A 21,157-nucleotide genomic window follows, 5' to 3' on the forward strand; every position below is an offset into this window, starting at 1 on the left:
CATTTCTTCACTGATAGTAAATATTTTAGCTAGTAATTTTGTTGTATATGAGCAACCAGTTTTATTTTATGTATTTTACTTGTCGCGTTGGACCAAGCATTAAATAAAAATCGATGTTTTATATCCTAAGTGCTTTATATGTATTTCATGATTTGCCTCTCACGCCATCCTGTGTAGGTACTATCTCCATTTTATAGATGAGGACATTAAGGCTTAGAGAGGCTGTAACTTGCCCAGAGATGTATACAGCTAGTAATTGGCAGAGATGGAATTTAAATCCAGAATCGTATAAACATAACATTTTTATATGGAATTGCAGAATCATGAATAGTTGCTGTTTACTGTGGAGTTCAGAGTTTATTTTATAAGTTTGAGTTGGTTTTTTGTGATCCATTGATTTAAAGTGTCAACACACTTTGTGTTTCCATTTTTATGCAGAGAGCCTTGGGATTTTAAAAGACTACCCTCACTCAGCTTTTACTTTAGAAAAGAAAGTCATCAAAACAGAGCCTGAAGATTCAAGATAGCTGTGATTCTCCCACTGTTCTCTGGAAATGGCATCAGATTTAAGGATAATGCTCCATCATAGAAATAAGCCTTAATAACCAATGTTGCCTCATTCAGCTCAAACAGATTTCATAGCCAAAGCATCAGGACTGATCCAGTAGTCTGTGGAAACCAGGAAGACAGAACAACAGCCACAAAAGAGAAAATTGAGAGAATGTTGCAATCTGTAACAGAAATATTGATCCCTTCACATTCCTCTGTAAACTGTTTTATGTGGAAAGGCTTACAAATTAATATTGTAAGCATTCGTTATTTAAGAATGTACAATGTATTTGTGTAATTTATAGAAGCAAAATCTAGATGTTGAGGCCTGTTTGGTCCAATAGATGTGGATACAGTTTATTTTACTTGAAATTTCGTTGTCTACTTTTAAGTGTATTTAGCATAAATATTATTATATGTCAGAGTTTAGAATCTTTGCAGTCATAAAAAAGAACGTTCAAGTGATGTAGTTATTGACAGGGTTGCAATGACTTTGGAAAAATGGAAAGCAAATATTCAATTTAAACAAAGGACAATATTGTGTATTTAATATTTGATAAGACTGATTTTGTTTAATAGGAAATGTGTCATTTTTGGTAGTAAAATGTCATTTTTACTGGCTTAATCAGGCACATTTATACAATTAATAAATAGTGGAGTAAAGTTAAAAAGATGAGCAATAGAGTAGAAAATCTCTCTTACCTAGTTGACCCAGATTGCATTATATGATAGCTACTTAAGATATAACAAAAATAGGAAGTATAACAAAAAATATTACTTGGACAGAGAACTTGAAACTAGTAGACTGATGGGTAAAAGCTTGACTTAAACATTGCTGTCTCAGAACGTGTCAAATAGATTAAGACTTAGTAAGTTAACCCTAAATGTGATGAGGACGGTGACTGTTAACAAAGGCTGTAATAATGTAATGGAGTTAGTACCATTTTATCTCCAGAAATTCTTCCCTACATACCAGAGTCAGAGAAACCAGATGGCTCCCTCCAAGGAGTGTCTTCCCACCCTGACCATCACAAGTGTGGACCGTCGCTGTATCCACATGTTGCAGGCATATTTCTGGAGGTTTAGTTGACGCCTGTATTCATTATTTATTTTACAATTTCATTTTTTTACACCTTTCAGATTTGTAAATGCAGTTTTTTCTAAAAATTCATTTTAACTTGAAAGTATGTTTTGATTCCCCCTATTTAATCATGGGCTGTGTGCATATATATGGGGGTGTGCTTAAATGTTAATAACATACTTGCATACTTATGTGAATTTCACATTGTAATCCGTAGTGGAAAAACAAAACAAATACTACTTATACCAATTTAATTTTTCTGTTGGTTTAAGAGGAGAAGATATTTCACAGCTCTACCTACTTCCTTCCAGATTCCTCTAAACCCAGATATTGCCGAGAAAAGTGTATTGACTTAGAATATGTGTTTTTTTGTTTGCAGTTATGCTCTAGGTCATAACTGTATAAAAAATATTGTCATAATCTGTTATACTAAAATTCATCAGCCAAACATCATATGAAATGTCTGCACTGTAGTCTCTGATCACTGTCACATATGTAATTGCTTTTTCATTTTGGTTTCTAGAATAGCTTTACAGTAGAAACACCAGTAAACAACTTTTATACTATTAAAAGGCTTTTTTCCCTTCCTAAATGTTTTAATTGTACCATAGTGTTTTGCCTACCGAAGAAGCTTTTTATGGATCTTGCAACTTTGTTGCTAGCTTGAGGTTGATTATTGTGGTTGTATTGTTCACTGTGTGTAGAAAATAGTACGAGTACGATTTAAATAGATTCATTCAGTTTTTAATATTAGCCACAGAACTGGTTAGTATCTCAGTAGTTTCATGAAACGTTTCCTGTATTCTAATCTATTTTGAGAAATTTTGTGGGTTTTTTTTAATTGTGTCTTACAGTTCAAGTTTGTAGATTTTAATAAGCAACAATTTTTAAAGATGCAGTAATCTTCCAACTGATATTTATGTGTCTTTCATGGCTCCCACAAACTGCATCTTTAAATCTATCAGTAAGTTTCCTTAAGTATCATACTTTTCTGGTCTTTCAAGCTTAGTGATAAGGCGGAAGCACAAGAAAATTTTCAGTAGAATACAGTTTTTATTTTGTAAACACTAATGTATTAAACTTGCTATACATTGAAACAAATAATATATATTTTTATTTGAATTGTATATATGAATTCGATGTTATAACTCGTTGATTTTTTCGTTGTGTTAGAGGTATTTTCACTGAACAAGGTCAATTGGTTACCTCAGTATTACAGCCAATATAGCCCAAGGGACCATTTCTCCCCGAGTCTGTGTTGTACTTTATTATGTGAAGTCTGCGTTGCTGTGACTCTTAGAGCTGTTGGTGAGGTGGGATGAGTGCACTTGCTTCCTGTGGCAATAAAGGTTTTCTGTGCCTCACACACTGATGTTTATAGAACTTTCTGCCTTGCACTTTCCACGGCAGGTCATGTTAGCCTGCAGGGCCCCCCACGCCCCTCCTGACTGTTTGAGCTGGGCCTGGGTGTCAGGGCCAGGGCTTATGTCTTGAGTCAAGACTAAATATTATTGTCAGCTACCTTTTTTTCAGGAAAGTTATTTAGCAAATAGGTGTTCAGTTGACTCTGGTCTGTCAGAGACAGTTTGGTTTACATTGTTCTCACTGATGAGAAGTTTACAGAGACATTTAAAAAACTACCCATCATATAACCAACTAAATTAAAAGGAGGAACATCAGGATTTAACTCTTAGGATATACTAATATTTGTAAAGTGTTAATGGGATTTGGCCTCAGTATTACAGGCTAATCACAAAAAGTTGTCAACCTGTGGTAGAGAATTAGGAAAAGCCTTGCAGCGAGGTGTTAATTGATGACTTGGTAGATTGATGCAGAGCTTCAGTGTGTCCAGCACTGTGCTCGGTGCTCGGTGAGGGTGGAGGCCACAGAAGAAATCTAAGACATGACCCCTGCCCTTCAGGAGCCCAGTACCTGGTGGAATGGGAACTAACATCACTCAGATAGGACACAGAGTCTAGTGGGTTACAGACTGGGGATGAGCAGGGAGCCAACATTGAGGTGCAGCCTGTGTCCGGTAGGCGTTATGGGAGGAGGCACCTTAGCAGAGTTAGTGAGACTTGGCTCAGCCAGGATCTCTTACCAGAAAGGTGAGATGTGACACACAGCCATAGTGGGAGTGCCTTTCACTTTAAGGCCACTTAAAAAAAAATTAGTTTTATTTTGAATACCAGTTAGATCTGCTTGCCAGGATAATAATTCTTTTGACAGTGCCACCGTTGAACTTGTCAAAAGGCAGGGGAAAAATGCTTTTGTTTGTCCCTAATTAGTAAAATCTCTTTGGTGAAAGCTTGAGGATTTGGTGATTATGAGGCTACTAGCACCTAGTGTACCTTTGCAATTACAGCTGATGGTATTTAAGACTTAAAGCCTAAATAAGCATGCAAGGAATTTCCTAACACATGGTCTGCTCACTTGGCTGCTCAAACGTTTAAGTATTACTGACATAATACCCATTTTGCTGTGACATCACCTAATACAGCACTGAATCTTCAAAACAACATCAACCGCAGTATTAACCTAATGACACTAGGAGGTCTCTCTCTTATAGGAAATGAATTCAGTCAGTAAATGGCTGAAGTTAGAATCGGGCAAACGTGTTGTGTTTGTAACAGCGTGAAGCATATGACCAAATATGGTAGCTGCTGTTTAACTAAAAACCACCTTATGGTCCAGCTGTGCATGGGTGGTGGGTGTTTCAGGGAATCCAAGCTTATTTATTCATTATTATCTGTGGGTGTCCTCATAAGTGAGATTCTCAAGTGGGCCTCCAAAGTCAAAAGAATGATCCAATGTCCAGAAGTTTATTTTTATTGTAAATATGTTTAATCTGAAAAACCTTACTGTTAACCATTTCCTTAGTGACCCTGTAAGATGATTCATATTTTACATGGAAGTGATCGAAAGCTAAATGCTAGGGTTAGCGTTTTACTTTTTGAGTGTGCAATGGTTAAAGTTTTAAAACCTCTTCTCTGGCTTCTGTTTCTACTGACCTGTGAAAATTAGAAAACAAACCAAAAAAATCACCTCAAAGGTATTTTTTTGTGTGCAGAAAAAGCTAATCAAAAATCTATTTTTTAAGTTTATAATCAACTTACTAAAGTTGGAATCCAAAAACGTTAAGTTTTTAAGTTCAAGTTACAGATCTTTTTCTATCTATAAGGTTAGTAAATTTTAACAATCACTTTTAAAGGAACCATAAACATTGATTGGTTCCATTTGCAAAATTGGTTCATTTAGCTCCATTATTTCTTTATTCTTTCATATTCCTGTCTTTTAAGGGCCACAAAACTTTTAAGTATTAAAACAATATCCTTTTGAATTCTGCGTCTCCTGGTTGTGTCTGACTATTTGGTCACAATTTCGAAGGTTGTTCTTCTGACAGCTACATAATCTCCCTCCCAAGTGGCACTTCAATCATGTTAAAGTCTAGTGTTCACTGGTTTACCTTCAATTAAGGGAAATTTTCGTGACATTTTTGTAGCAATTGGAGAAAACTCTCAAACAAGGAGCATCGGAAATGAATCACATAAAATACTAATCTTAGTTTTATTTCAGCATCCATATGAAATGTTTAGTTATGATTCTTTTTCCATCTTATTGCCTGATTCTAGACACTTAAGTGAGAAATTGCCTGTTTAATTTTTTTTATTTTACCATACAGTTGCTGTCTATTGAAGTTTTCCAATGCAGTGTCTCAAAAGAATTGACTTCACAATCTCAGAGAAATAAAGTGAATGCCGTTATCAAACATAATGTTGCAAAATGCAGATTAATTACATATAACCCTGGTTCAAGATGGTGGTGCACACAAATGTTTAAAATCAACCCAATAATTTTTCTCATCAACTTATTAAGTGTGGCAAATTTTGTGAATTTCCTGGTAGTCCAAACAACTTGGTAATTGCCCAGGCTGGTCTTGCTGTGGGTGAGCACCAGTGACGCTATAAGTTAGACTGTGCTTCGTATTTACACATTCTGAAACCTTATGAGTCATCTTTGCATTAAAAGTTTGCACCTCATAAATTTATGTTTAAAGTGCCATATTCAACACCCACACACGATCCTAAGCAAGCAAGGCCATTCTCTTATAACTGTCACAGACACCCTCTGCTGACAGGTCACTTAGGCTCAAGTATGTAGGCAGATATTTAAGTAGTGCGCACGTAGGTGGAATCTTACCGGTAACTGGCTCAGCAGAGGCATTTTATAATTTTCTGAGACTCCCTACCATGCTCAATTGTGAACTGTTAAACCAAGCACCTGTGGCCTAGCCCCATACCCTGTTTATTATCCTTCCCAGAAGACAAAGTGATTTCCTTGGTACAATATTGTAATACTGTAGGCCCTCCAGAGTCTCATCATTTTAGTTATGTTTCAAAAAAATAAAATACACACTTTCAAGTCCCTGACAACATAATGTAAGGATGTTGTCCATCAGCAGTAAAAATGGACTAGGTCATCCTTTTCCTTTCTGAATCTAGCCAGTGATTCTATCATCAGAACATGCCCATATATTGATTGAGTGAATTTCTTTTGCATGCATTGGCTAACTCTCAAATTGGACCACATCTTTTTGATTTTTATTGATAAGAAGACAACAAGGCAGTTTGTATAACGAGAAAGACTTCCCAGATATGGCTAGGTACTTAACTCCAATTCTTAGGCTATTAAAAGGCAATTTACACTTTTTAAAAAATTAGCATTTCAAGATGAAATAAATTTGAGGTTACCTAATTTATGCAAAGAGAAGAAAAAATTAACATATTGTAATATTTAAAAGTGAGAAGAGAGAAGGATCTATTTCCCAAGAGTTTAAGTGTGATAGTTAATTTACAGGAGAAATAAGTCACTTTCTTCTATGTTCCCTTGTTAAAAAGACAAGAACTAGCTCTGCTCTGTAAAGCAAATGATCTAAAACTGAGGCTTGTACTCTTAATCCAGTGGTAATTGTAGTACGTGGTGCCATATATCATATTTACCGTTTCCTAGCACTGGGCCAACTGCTGTACGTTTAATCCTCTGCAACTCCAGGAGGTAATTATTATCACCCCCATTTTGCAGATGAGAAAACAGAGGGCTTGAGATTAGGTAATTAGTTACCAGATCACAAGTGAGTAGTAACTTGATGCCAAAGTCCACGTGCAACCTGTCCCACCAAATTTCCTTTGAACCAAGTGACTCGCACTGTGTAAACATTTTACACTCTAACACAGTAAACACTTTAAAATGCAGGTAAAGCTTAACTGTATGCACATATAGAAACAACTAGGCTACATGTGAGTATTAATAAGCTGGTTAGTTGCTAGTAGTGTCTAGATTCCAGCAGAAGCTTCTTAAAGGAAGTAAATATCAAGCCATCCTGAAGGCAGATATTTAAGCAGAGAAGTCAGAGAACAGCACACTGCTTTGGGATCAGCACTATGAGGGGCCCAGGTGAGGGAGCAGAAAAATCACATTCAGATGGCGTTGGGAAATCTAATGGCCTAGAGCAGAGACTTCAAATTAAAATTAGAGATGAATCATCTAGAAAAGAAAACGCTCACTCAATGGAACTTTTTGAAACTCACTCTAAGTTCTCAATTTGGGAAGCAATGTGAAGCTTTTGAGGAGGAAAGAAAACAATCATTCAATAATTCACTCATTCAGCAAACACTTGTTAAGCCACCTGCTTGCAAATATCCAGGGACAATATTAAGAACTGAGGATACAGAGATCATAAGACATCATTCCTGCCCTTGAGGGACACTCACCATCTAGTAGAGGAAGACAACGATTGTTGATGATGAAGTGGCAGGACTTGATAATTGACGAAAGTAAAGATCTGGCTCATGAGAAAGGAACATATTGGCCAATTGGAATGAAAACTATCCATGCTTGTGACCCCGGGAAAAGGAGGCAATAGTAGCACCACTTTCCAAAAGAGAACTTAGGTAGCAAAGAGAGCCTGGCGTTCAATAATATTTTGTTTCAGACATGTTCAATTTGGGGGTTGTTGGTATATGTGAGTAGGGCTGCCACAGAGGCAGCAAGAAATATTGAACCAAAGATAAAGTAGAAGGTCCAAGCTGGAGTTGAGGATTTTTGAGAATTTGAAGTCATTTTCCTAGAGAGACTCCACCAAGAGCAAAGTTAGTTACAGATAAACTGATAATCCACAGATAAACTCATAATCCACAAATAAACCTTAAGTAATCCCATGATTAAAGGTTCAGGGGTGTTTTTAGTGTGTTGTTTAAAGGGAGGAGAGGAATGAGGGATTCAGTGAAGAAAATAAATTAGCTAGATTTTGAACCATGGTTTATTTAACATCATTTGCATCTCCAAATTTCACCCACAAATTATTAATTACAAAGGGAAAAAGCTGATTTTACAATTGTGAAACCTGGTCTATTCTCCTTTCCTGAACTGAGTGGAAAAATTCTAGAAATAGTACCTTCACTTAAAGCTTGCAAGGCTGTCTTTCTCATTACAGTTATGACCTAATTAATCCTTTTCACAAACCAGCAAATTTGGCATTATTTTCTTCGTTTTATGAAAAGAGGAAAACTGCACAAGAGATTTAGGAACTCATTGATCCCGGAGAAGGAATTAGTTTGCAGGTGATAATTGGCTTCTGCTTTGGTTTCTGCCCTTAATGAGGAAGGAAAATCAAAGTGTGCATTTAAAAAATAGAGGTTGCCTCCAGCTCCTTTATGTGGGCTCCAACCAGACAACTGGGGAAAAGTTTGAGGCAGGAGCAGCATAGGCACTGGTGGTTGGGATAAATTCAAAACCAAATATAAATATTGTACTTTATCTGTCTCTTAAGTTGAGGGTCTTTTTTAAAGACAGAAATCACATGTTGTTTTATTAAAACATTTTTTTAAAACTCGAGTTTTCTAAATACAGCAAAAATTATCATAATTAACACTTTTTAGGCATGCCTAAGGATGAGATGACCATAACAAATTAAAGTATGATTCCTGAACTTGAAACATTTATAATATAAAACAGCATTATTCTGGACAAATGCAAAGAATAAGAGAAAGAATTACAAACAGTGCCAACCTCCCAGACCCACGCTCTGCCTTCACTCAAGGGCGTGAACACCAGGAAATGGGTAACATGGTGGGCTCTCTTGGGGGCTGCCTTCTACAGAGAGGGGGACAAGAGCTCTGTTTGACATGTCGAGTTTGAGAGGCCTTCAGTTTATTGTAGTGGAGCTATTTAGGATTTACTTGGAAACAAAAGTCTGGTGCTTAGGAAAGTCTGGAGCTCATGTCAAGACTGGGGTCATAGATTTGGGAGTTACTGGTGCCTCATGAATGGTAGTTGAAGCCATAGGAGTGAATGAGAAAGGATAAAAACAGAAGATAGTTAAAGATAGAATCCTGGGGAATACTAACTCATGTGGAGCAGGTAGAATGACGAGAAGCACCAAAAATACTAAGAAAGGACAGTCAGAGAGATAGAAAAACTGAGAGACAGAGTGACACCCTGGAAGCCACAGAGTAGAGGACATCAGTAATGTCAAATTAGACAAGAGTCAACTAGGATGAGAACAGGCTATTGGATGTGATTATTAAATAGGTCATTGTTAACCTTTAAGAGAGTGCTACCAAACAGGGTAGTTGGGAAGAATAATTGATGCAATTGTTTAATGCAATTTTCTAAATTAAAACATAACATACTTGTAAAAGTAAACAGAAAGAGTATGAAAATTAGTGACAGACTTGATATGAGGCAACTTTTCTTCAAATCTAAGGGTTGGCTATTCCTTGATAAACACCGCTCCGCTCCTTCATCACAGAAGGTTGGATAGATTTCCTTAAAGCTATTTGACACATCCAAGCTCACTGTGCAAGCTGGAATTCAGTGTACCCAGAACCAATCCCAGCCCCTGTCACAGTTGGCATCTCAAAACGTGGAAGCAGAATCCCGTACAACTGATTGGGACACCAAACCTTACAGCAGAACAGATTTGTGTAAAAGAAAATATTTGGTCTTTTAGTTGTTTGTTTTCTTTCTTTCTCTATACATTTCAGTAAAATGATCTTTCACCTGTAAGATAGTAATGATTCTCGACCCTGATGCTAGGCCACCATCATAAACATCTGGCTGTTTACAATAATCTTGTGTTTCTTTGTTTTAAAACACTACATTTATTTTATCACTGCTTATTTGAATTTTACGCCCTCAAACATAGGTAGTAAAATCAAGAATGAAGAGACTGTTTAGAAGAAAACAGTAACAATTCACCAATAAATACACTTTTTAAAAGATTTGAAATATGTTTAACTGCTAGAATGTACTTGTTCTCCTCATGCTAAGGGCAGCCTTGAGTTATGAATAGAAAACTCTAATGGCTGCAGTTCAGCCTAAACATTTCCTCGCTGATCTCACAAAAATGATGAATTGTGGTGACTTTAATTCTGTGAAAGCAAACTTGATACATCTACCCTTTGCTTCTGCCACCGAAGGGAGTGAAGGGAGGAGTATGTGCCCAACCATATCCTGGTGGCTTGGAAGATAGGACCTACCCAGACTCAAAGAACACTGGAATTGGGAGTAAAGAGCTATAAAAATTAAAATTTTAGTAGCCTACCATCCACTATTCTTGAGCTAAAGTATAATGTAATTAACTTTTATAAAAACCTCTGAGTTAAGGAAATTAGACTATTTAGACATTCTTTGTAATTTGCTGTTTTCGACTTAATAAAAGCAGCTTTTAAAATTCACTTCACTCTCTCAAAATCTCCCCCAAGGTGTCCATTTCGAGTTTGTTTGACTGCAGATGGGGCAGCAGAATTCTAACGAGGTCAATGTTATCACCAGGGTGCTGATACACACGTACAGTTGGAAGAATAGAAGGAATCTTTTCTATTGAGCGTGTAAAATGTGGAGATCACAAGCCAATTCCTGAAAGAGAGCCTGGCCCAGCTGTTAAGTGACTTGTTAAAGGTCTCACAGGCCACAAGGGACGGAGCTAGGGCGAGACCCCGAGCCCTTCCTCTCTAGTCCCGTGTTCTTTCTCCTGCGCCACCCAGCCTCTCCACCGAGTGAGATTTTTAGTATCTCCCCAGACAAACAAACAAATAAACAAAAACCTATTTACTATTAGTGGGTAGAAAAAATTTAGGAAACATGAATTTGAGTCCTGGCTCATCCACCATTTATTTGACTGTCACCAACAAGTCACTTCATATCTCCATATCTATAGCTGCATTTCCCTTACCCAGAGAATTACACTTTGGCAGTTCAAGGCCATGTGCCTCAGATCAAAGGACTGGCGGTCCACAGGCCTCTGTTTTATAACTGGTTTTATCTTCAGGTGATGAGACTTTTAAGCAAGTCTTTAAAGCTTTTTGACCTTCAGTTTTCTCATTTGTAAGATGTGAATCCTAAGAGATGCTCTCCAGATTCCAGGGTCGTGGTGGGGTTATGGCCTCTGAAAGACACAAAGGTGCTCTAAAGGAGTCACGGTCTTTGAGGAGGGACAGACACTGCCTTACCTAGTTGAGCACTCATAACATAATGTCGTGCAGCGAAGGAACCTTGAATAAGGTTCGGGATACCTGGATTCCCGTCCTTGGCTCTGCCCTTGTCTTTGTGTGTGACTTATCAGGTCACATCTTTGCTGTGCCTTAATTTTCTCATATGTAAAAAGAAGCTGGGCTTTTACTGGTTGTTAACTTTTTGTGTCACGTGCCCTTTTGATAACCTGATGAAACGTATTGATCCTGTCCTCATAATGCACACAGGCCTCAACCTTTGCTTAAAGTTCGGTGGACTCGCACCTCACCCAATATCTGATGGACTCCAGGTTAAGAAGCCCTAACCTCTAACCTGTTGATCTCTTCTGGCTTTGATCATCTAAGAAAGCTACAACCAAGCTGTCTATATCTATTTTGGACAAAGAGGGCATTCCATATTCAGTTAGCTTTTTTATTCCTTAGAGTTCAACCTGAATCCTACAGATGACAGGAGATTTCTGGCACGAGGTCATCACACAGTTGAAATTTGTGAGGGAAATGATCTAATAGCCTCAATATTATTTGAAATGGGAATTCCTGAATCTGTTATCCCATATTTTAAGCATAGATAAATTTTGTCTCTCACATCTAGGCTTACAACTAAAATACAATGGCGCTTCGTAAAACAAGTTTTTATCTCTTTTCACATTAAAAGCAAATTCAAGAAATTGAAATATCCGTCTTTGCTTGAAAAGATACATGGACAGAGAAGAAACAAACTTGGATTTTGTTCTTTTTTTTGATATTGCCTGTTTTGAGAATCAGGTGAATGGGTGACAGGCTACATACTCCATCAATTACATAATGACTGACCCCTACAGTGAGCTTTTGGTTGACTGCAATAGAGCCATCCAAGTCAGTTTAAGCAAACAGGGAAGTTTTTTTGGAAGAATGTAAGGTTATCTCAAGGAATCCAGGGCAAGAAGTCAGAGCAGCCTCAGGAAGAGCCAGAAGCCAAGAAGCTGGGAATTCAGAAGGGAAGGTTATTCTCTCCCACTCTCTCAGGGAAGCTAAATGCTTCCTGGTCTCCACTTCCCTCTGCAAGTCTGCCTTATTTGTCAGACAGTATTGTCTGCTTTAGGGTGCTCATGGCTGCCTGGTTCAGCCCGACAATGACTTTCTGCCCAGACCCCACCCAAGACTGCTGACCAGAGTCTCAAAAGCCCAATTCCAAATTCCCTGCATGGAGAATTTGATTGCTCCAGCTTAAGGCAGGAATACATTCCACTGAGCTGTGAGAAGGTGAGTCGCATCACTGCCTGCTTAGTAGGAGCCATGGGAGCAAAATTCCCAAGAAGGGGGCTTGCACAGTTTCCCTAAAAAGAGAATGTTGGACAGAGTGAAACTAACACAGAAAGGAAATTACTTTCATTCCCAGCATATGGCAGACCTCAAATTAAGGCGAGGGAGTCAACATCAGGAGCATCTGGTAGCAACTAAGGATGGGGCACAGACGTTTGCTCCCAAGGTCCAGTCTCTTCCTGCTGCTCCTCAACACCCGGAGGGAGCCTTTATTCGGAAAAGAGGTCCACAGCCCAGCAACAACCAGTTAGCATGGGGGAGCTAGTCTATTATCTTGTCCATATCTCTTTCCAGATGGATACCAACATTTAAGATTTCATGTCGCAGCTACACCCTCAAATCTTCATCAAGAAACTGTAATCTACAGAGTTGCAATAAATCATCCAGCTTTTCATAATAAAAGTTATAGGACCGTTTAACCACCTATTAATGTTAATCTCTATAGTGTTTTTTAAAAAGACTGAAAAAATGTAGATTAGCTTTGAAACTATAAAACTGTATTCATCAACACTATTTTGGTTGCTAAATATATAAGTTCACTTGAGCTAGCTTAAGAAAAATTAGAAATTTATTTTAGAAATACAGTGATGTTTAAGGATACGAGGATAAAAAGGCAGCTCTAGTTGGGCAGAAACTGGGAACCTACAAAGTATCAGGAACCTCTGTAGTCCTCTCCCCACTGTCTTCTCTGCTTCTCTTTGTGAGTCTACTTCATTATTATCCTGGCCAGCTGGCTTTTACCTGTTCCCAAATTCACGAGATGGACTATGACAGCCAACAATAGTGGGTCTACCCACTTAGCAAGGTGATTTCTTGAAGTATGAATTTGTGTGTGTGTTTCTGTTTTGTACTTCCTTCTGCTCTTCCAGAGCCATCCACACTGACCAAAAGAGAATTAGAAAGGTTCCAAGGTTCCAGCCAGTAAGCAAAGATGAAGAAATAGTCAATGTTTGCTTTTTTTTTTTTTTTTTTGATTTATCAAGTAGGGTCTTTCATAAGAGTCTATCAGGAACAAGAGTTTTGGAAGATATGGCTTATTTTCTTTTAGTAAGACTTTTTTTTTTAAGAGTAGTTTAAAGTTAATAGCAAAATTGATGGGAAGGTACAGAGATTTCCCATATATTCTCTACTCCCACACACGCATAGAAGCCAAAGCTTTTGACCCGAATGAAGTGGGTTTTGTTGAGAGAAAAAAAGATTGTGATAATTGAAAGGAAAGGCCCAGAAGGAAGCAGGGCATAGAATTTATGTCCTAACAATAATACATTGGAAAGAGGCTGGAAGAAGACCCTGACTATAACTACCCCCTCCCCACAGAGAGGAGAGGGGAGGTCAGCAGAGCCTGAGATAAGGGACAAGGACCTTAGAGGAGCCATGTGGATAGAGGTAGAGTTGGCCTAGAGAGACTGTGAGCACCTTACTCACCAGGCTGGGAGCCAAATGGGGAGCCCATGCAGGCTTGCAGATCGTGGGTCACCACTGGAGTGAGCCCACAGTGACCCTGGTCCTTTGTGCCAAGGAGCCACAATTAGCTGGGCTTTGTTGCTTTGCTACCTGTAGAGGCCCTTCCACTGACAGCCGGAATATCACATCACCTTGGCCCATCCAGCAGAAGGGGGCCTCCTGGACTCAGGAATTTGAGGATCCCCATCTGATCTGCCTACCTGAACAATCAGGCTTTCAACAGAGCAAGACATCCCTAAGCCTTCCACTGCAGAGGGTGGGCCCCCACCCCGGAAGGGGGTAGTAGTAGTGGGGAAAGGATACCACTGCCCCTGTACTTGGACACTACTGGACAGTGGGGAACCTGACCTTGTCACAGGGTCACGTAGATTTTTACTCTCTATCTCCAAGTCTGATTCCAAATTCCCAGGGAAGGGACTCTGCTTGGCTTAGCCTGGGTCAGGTGTTCGTTGTAGTCCAATCAACTGTGGCACAGCGGGTGGAGACTTATCCACCTTAGGTGGGGGTAGACGTGAACTGGGCTTACACTCCAAAGTGCTTTCATATGAAACTCTTACGCAGTTATCATTCATAGTACCGGATCATTACACATGTATTAGCTTTCAGACTTATACAATTTAATCTTTTATGAACTATTCCAGAACCTAGGACATTTAATATTTCTGCGCCCATTTTTTTCAGTTAAACTATAAGGACATGGCTAAAAGTATCTCTAAGGTTTCTTATAGCTCTTTATTTAAGATTCTATGATTCTCTTTATCTCACCATATCTGTAGATGGCTACAGGCTGATCATTCAGAAAACTGGTATTGAAAAATCAAATTCTTCATTCCATTCTTCAGGAGTAAAGTCCCTGTCTTGAAACTGTGATTAGAGAGAGGAAATTTTCTAGGATGGACAGGCTGAGGTGGAGGGGAGAGAAGGCTGGAGAAGGCAGAGTGAAGTCTCTCCTCCAAATCCCGTGGACTGGTTTGGGGTCCCTGTGCAGTGAAGGGCTGGAGGCTGGAGCTGAGTGAGTTAGTCGAGAAGACTGAGATTTTAAGTACAGGCAGAGCTGCTTCAGGACTTGAGATGACAAGTGTGGTTGGGAACATGGCTGAGACACCCCAAGGACTGGCAGCTGTGGGAGCAGACACTGCACCCTGGACACAGACTCTGGAGATCCCAGAGGCTGGTGGCCACAGTGAGCCTTCTGCCAGCAGCCTTGTGAGGAGCAGAGGTGACAAAGCTGTAGCTGAAGTAAAACAAGAAGAGCCCAGGGTGTGTGTCAGGTAGTGCTAGTGTGGTCTTGGGGACACATTTGGGACTCATCTTTCCTGAGAGGCAGTAGCCTGCACTGACTCAAATAGGAGCTAAAGACTTTTAAGATCCATAAAACTTCATCTCCAGATGTTATGGGGTGAATTGTGTTCCCCTAAAAATTTATATGTTGAAATTCTAACCCCCTAGGACTTGAGAATGTAACCATATTTGGAGACAGGGTCTTTAAAGAAGCAGTTAAATTAAAATGAAGTCTTACGGGTGGGCCCGAATCCAATATGACTGCTGTCCTTATAAGAAGAGGGAATTTAGACACAGAGATATGTACAGAGGGAAGATGATGTGAAGATGCAGGGAGAACACGCCCATCCGCAAGCCAAAGAGAGAGGCCTGGAGCAGAGACTTCCCTCGTAACCCACAGAAGGAACCAACTCTGCTGACACCTGGATCTTGGACTTCTGGCCTCTAGAATTGCGAGAAAATAAATTTCTGTTGTTTAAGCTATTGATTCCGGTACTTTTTTACAGCAGCTCTAGAAAATACATCAGAACGTTGTTTTCCAAAGGAAATTTCTTGATGTCTGCGTTTTATGGATTTCCTAATATCACGGACTCTAAGACTTATTGAATTGTAACTGTGGTTTCTTAGGAACAAGGAGACATTAGTATTATCCATGTAAAGCTAAGCATGTCATTACAGAACAGAAAAAAAGCTATACCTTCAGCCCAGCTAGAGACTGATGGCCTGACAGGTAGCAAAATGGCCACATTTTCAAGTGATTTCATAACAACATTCTCTGAAACAAACCAACTAACTGTTTAATTGTTGAATCCTACAGGATTTCCCACAAAAGGAATTATTTTAAACTCAGAGCTGGTTTATAAGGTAATTAGCTTGTTGACTGTCTTGGGACTCTAGTCTATAGGAATTCACCTGGACACACTGGAACAAATTGGGACTATTGTGCTGATTAATTAAACTCCTTGTATAGTTGACTAAACATAAATTGTCCTGTTCCTTTGGTGTTCTTAAGTAGAAATATCAAACAGCAATCACTGGCCAGTATCCTGTAATATACAAATGCATGTTGCACACTGCGGTCGTAAGTTGGATACCAACCATGAGATGAGCTGATGGTCTCTTGAAGTCTCAACAGCTAAAATTAGGACACCAAATGTGGTAAGGCATGGTGCTGTTTACTGGGGACAAGCGATTTCTTTCGTTGTCCAGATTTTGAACACTTAATAGGACACCGAAGAAGTTTCCTACTTCAAAAAACTGCAAAATAAGAGAGAGAACTATAGAAAAGGGGCTTTCTTGGCCAAATTTTTTAGTCTTGACTTTGGGTTACAGGAGTAAATACCTAAATGAATGTGTCTTTCTCTTGCTTCAGAAAAAAGTGTTTTGTGCAGAATATATTTAATTTTCTGGTTGTGATATGAAAAAATCAAATAGAACAGTGTGGGATGTCTTCTGGGCCAGATAATTACTTTTAAGATTCTATAACTAAAAGCTGATTGAAATTGGAACAGTGCTCCTTTCCAAATGAAGAAAATTCCAATGAGTTCAGCAAAATAAAATTTGATTGATGTTATTGACAGGAGTGATGGAAAACTATGAAGAGTGAAAATATTATGCTGCATTCAGGTCATATAATAAATAAATTCTTTTGGACATAAAGAAGTATACAACTTTCATTAATAAAAATCAGTTTATCCCCAATCTTATTAAACACATGAGGACAATATTTAAAGAATATTTGCCTTGAATTTATGATGTTTGTTGCATTCTGCTTATATTATCTTCCCTATCTAGTTGGAAGAAATTCATAATTGGGAAAAAGTTTCACTCTTTCTCTTTCTCTGCTCAAATTACCTGCTTCAAATATTTCTAACTTATTGACTTCTACAACATGAGCTGTTTCCACCAAAATACGCTCAGGGAAAACTTGAAGGAGAGATAATAGAAAGGCCAACTACTCTTACTCCTGATTGGTGCCAACATTTTTCTCTTCACTTAAATTTGAGACCTGAGTCATGTTTGAAACTTATCTTTCTCTATTCTTCACATTCAGATACCAAGTCCTGTTGATTCTTCATTATTTTCTCACATATACATCCATTTCTTTGTAGTCTCATCATTACCCTTTAGTTTAGTCCCTTATCATCTCATGCAATTTCAACTTCAATTTTTTCTATCCTCCAATATATTCTGTATATTGTTACCAGAATAATTCCCCTCAAATTGCTTTTCTCATTCATTGCCCTGCTAAGGAAAAGCAAAACACAGCACAACAATTTCGATGACTCTCTATTGCTAATAGAGTAAAATCCAAATTCCCTAGGCAGGCGTTTTTTTAAGGCTAAGTCAGTTCCATTAAGCATTTTCTCTCTAACTGATGCCAGTGACTCTGGCTCACTAGAAAAAGCAAAGTAAGTGCTTTGGCTCAGACGATCCTCCTACCAGGCGCTTCAAACCTTCTGTCCTGCGTCTCATCACCAGGTTTCTTCTTGCCTGGCCCCTTCAGATTGATAGTGAGTTTTCATACCTGCTTCGCTTTGGATTGAGCTTCTTCTCAAAAGGTGCTTCTGGGATCCAGCTCCATACAGTGTAGCCAATGATGTCGTTTGACTAATTTGACGCAGCTGGGGAGCAACACCCTGGCATTCACCATCCAGAAAGGGAGATGAGACAGCCGTTAATACTCTCTTCAATGTGGCCTCCAGATATATTTTTTGCTTTCTCTCCCTATGCAAATGATTTATTTTAGCAGAGTCCACCTATGGTACCCTAAATCTCTACTCACCTACCCTAAGCCAACCATGAGTGTCCAAAGGAAAATATTCTTTATCAGAGTCCCTATTACATATTACCAGAGAACCATGAGGCCACTCCTGTTTGTTTTTGGATGTTCTCTGCTAACATGAATACAGTCTGGACCATCTCTATGCCTCATCATGTTCTTTGTTTCTGAGGTGGTAAGTCTCCTCAACATTGCCATTAACCAAGTATGGCCACTCTTAGTAAATTAAGTCTTTCAGCTCTGTCTCTGCCTGACCCCTTGGCTTGACCAAACAAATAGAGCCTTAGCGAAAGTATGTGAAGTGTTCTGTTATTATTTTTTTCCCACAGGAGTGTCAGATCTTGGGATGGTAGGTCAGTGTGAGAGAAACACTGGCGTGGCTCTGTCCAAGGTATTCCCTTGTCCCATCCAAGGAAAGGCCCTTCCCAACTTGGACTTTAAAGGGAAGATGCCTTCTGGTGATCAAACCTGCTGTCCTGTCTTCCCTCTGGCTCTCCCTGCCCCCATTAGAGGGCTCATCCCCTCTCGGGGGAAATTCCTTCCACATGAGGAAGAGGAGGCTCTGTTCAGAGAAACCTCTGGATCTTGAAAACCTGAAGTCCTCAGGCTTGGACAAGGTGTTCTTTGGGGCACTGATGCTGATTCAGTCACGTGTGGAGGGGACAGACAGGCTCCAGGCCCTCGAATGAGGGTGACAGTGGCTATTCTAATCCCAGTTCAGTTTCCCTGCCGTGAGACCTGCAATCAATTTCCCTGCTGTTGCCCAGCAATCAGTCACACGTCACCAAAGCAGGCATTACTTTTTGTCTAGGACAACCCAGTCTAAGCTCACATCAAAGGAAAGACATTGCTCCTGTTAGTTTTTTCTTACCCTTTTCAGAATAATGGAACCCGCTGTTTTTTGTGCCAAGAAACATTTGTTTCTTTATGGGGCCTGGTTGGAAGACTTGAGCCACCACACCAGCTATCCAAGAAAGGTGGCTCAGGCTTTGGTCAGATTCTTGGGATTCCAAGGTTCCCCTTGATAGGATTGGGACAACGAGGAGGATGTTCTAGTTTATCCCATTTCTCAGTATTGTGTTCATATAGCAATTACATAACTTTTTTACAATTTATGTGTAGGAGATACATGTGGACTTTGTGGGGATATACACAGATAAATGAGACAATCTGACTTCCAGGAGTATAGAAGCTAATGGGCAATATAAGTATGTCAGGAACTAGTCATGACATACACAATGAAATAACTACTTTAATAGGCTGTAAGTGAGGATGGAAGGATGCGGATTTTAATCGGGGAGGGTTGATTTTGGTCAGAAAATGTTTCTTGAAAGTGATGTCATTTAATGTCCTTCAATGTGAGTAGCGTTTTGATAAGTGGACAATGGCATTAGGGTCAGATGAAATCACATATAAAGGCCTAGAGTATTAGAGAATATGGAGGTGTTGGGGGACAGTATAGATAAAGCAACAAAAATGTATTTCTGGTTTTGAGAAGAAGAATATTCTCACCCAAATTTTGGTTGAGAAATATAGCTCTATGCCAATTAGAAGGCTGGATTGGAAAGATAGATATCAAATGCTTGATAGGGCTGGCGAGCTTTGCTTGGACATATCATGCTTCCTTAAGGCCATCTGCCGTTGAAGAAATTCAGTCCTACCATTTCTTCTGCTGTTTGAGGGCTTGTATCTCCCCATCAGTGCCATTAACCAGGCTTGATTACTCCTAGTAATCCATAGAGTGGGTCAAAGTCCCTCTTTGTATTATATTACGCTAGAAATACCCTTGAAAGTACATAGTAGAAACATAGGTGACTGTTTACAGACAGAAAAGAAAAACCATTAAAGCAAAGGTATAATGTGCCAATACCACTTTAATATTTACTTTATTATCCATGATGGTCATTATGTATGTTTAAAGATGCATAAAGTTGATTTTCTACCCACTGGGGAATAGATGGGCTATTTAAAACCGTCTGCCCACAAACAAATCCCCTGAGGTGCACAGGAGTACATTTCCCTCCTGATAATCGCCCACAATTAGAGCAGTTCTTTCAGATACATAAATTAAAGCAATAAAATGAGATAACTATAAAAAGCCCTGCATGTTCGCACTGAAGGAATTGAGCTGTAAACTACAAATCCTAGCTCAAAATAACTTCGTTCTGTATTGCAAGCACTGATAAGAATAGGTTATGGAATCACCAGATGGGAAGAAATCCTAGTCTTTTTTTCCAAACTAGATTGGATCAAACCTCCCACAGCGATACGAATCTGTCTGGCTCTGATCATCCCTATCAATGAGTCTCCGCAGATCAGGCTGAAAAAGAATTGAGAGTGCTTATGGGTGCTCCTTACTTGCTGGTCTCACCTATATATTATCCCTCCCTTAAGAGGTAAGAATTGGGCAAAGGCTGGCAGATCTCACATGCTGTGGCCAGTGCTCAGAGACTAAGCATCTCTTCTTATCCGTGTTGGGAGGTTTGAGGCCACGTGGCAGTACCTGAGAACTCTGTCTGGAAGAGGCTTCTGAGATACTAAGTCTGAAATTGGGATACCAATCTGGAGGCCCATAGGGAGACCAACGGCCAAGGTATGGAACCAAAATAGGGCAAAGAATCAAAATCAAGGATTCTGAACAGCTTGGGTGGAAGGGCTGGGACCCTTTAAAAGATTTGGAATGAGGTGGACCACATCTCCATTCACGGGTGTTGAGTACACACACTTCTTTCTCAGAGCAAATTTTCTTAACATGAATTGCTTGCAAGACAATTGACTAATTAAAGAACATGTTTTGCATAACACAGATTTCTTTTGATTACAACAATTACAATCAGGAACCAGCACCAAAATAAGAAAAATGAAAATGCTATGGTTCACACAGGCTAGGAATACATTGCTGCTTTTGTGGCTGGCTGATCATTTAACTGCTTTCTTCTGTTTATTGCATACCAATTTTGTATTTTGTTACTGCATTGTAATAACAACGAAGGTGATAAGAATTGTGTAATAAGATATTCTCCAGATCCTAACCCCATTTCCCATGTAAATAATTTTTTGATAATGTGAGCTTTCCATAAGAGTATAGTTTATACACTATGGCAGAATAGACATTTTCGTTTACATTTCTTTGCTTTAAATTTAGTACTATTCACTTCAAAAATA

The 21,157-nt window shown here is 39.1% G+C and overlaps 1 protein-coding gene and 1 long non-coding RNA gene across 11 annotated transcripts in view; one reads left to right on the forward strand and one right to left on the reverse strand.

Annotated features, from left to right (window-relative positions):
- Positions 1–2,996, forward strand: part of NAB1 (NGFI-A binding protein 1) — a 39,288-nt gene extending 36,292 nt beyond the window's left edge. For all 9 annotated transcript variants that reach the window (XM_070580455.1, XM_070580451.1, XM_070580456.1 and 6 more), the window contains exon 8: positions 439–2,996. In XM_070580455.1, coding sequence (XP_070436556.1) covers positions 439–527 — 89 coding nt within the window. In that variant the 3' untranslated portion in view covers positions 528–2,996. The remainder of the gene's footprint in view (positions 1–438) is intronic.
- The window catches only part of LOC139076663 (uncharacterized), a 204,352-nt gene that overhangs the window by 9,653 nt on the left and 173,542 nt on the right, over positions 1–21,157 (reverse strand). The gene's annotated exons all lie outside the window — the stretch shown is intronic.

The sequence above is a fragment of the Equus przewalskii genome, chromosome 17, assembly GCF_037783145.1.
Source record: "Equus przewalskii isolate Varuska chromosome 17, EquPr2, whole genome shotgun sequence".
NCBI lineage: Eukaryota > Metazoa > Chordata > Mammalia > Perissodactyla > Equidae > Equus > Equus przewalskii.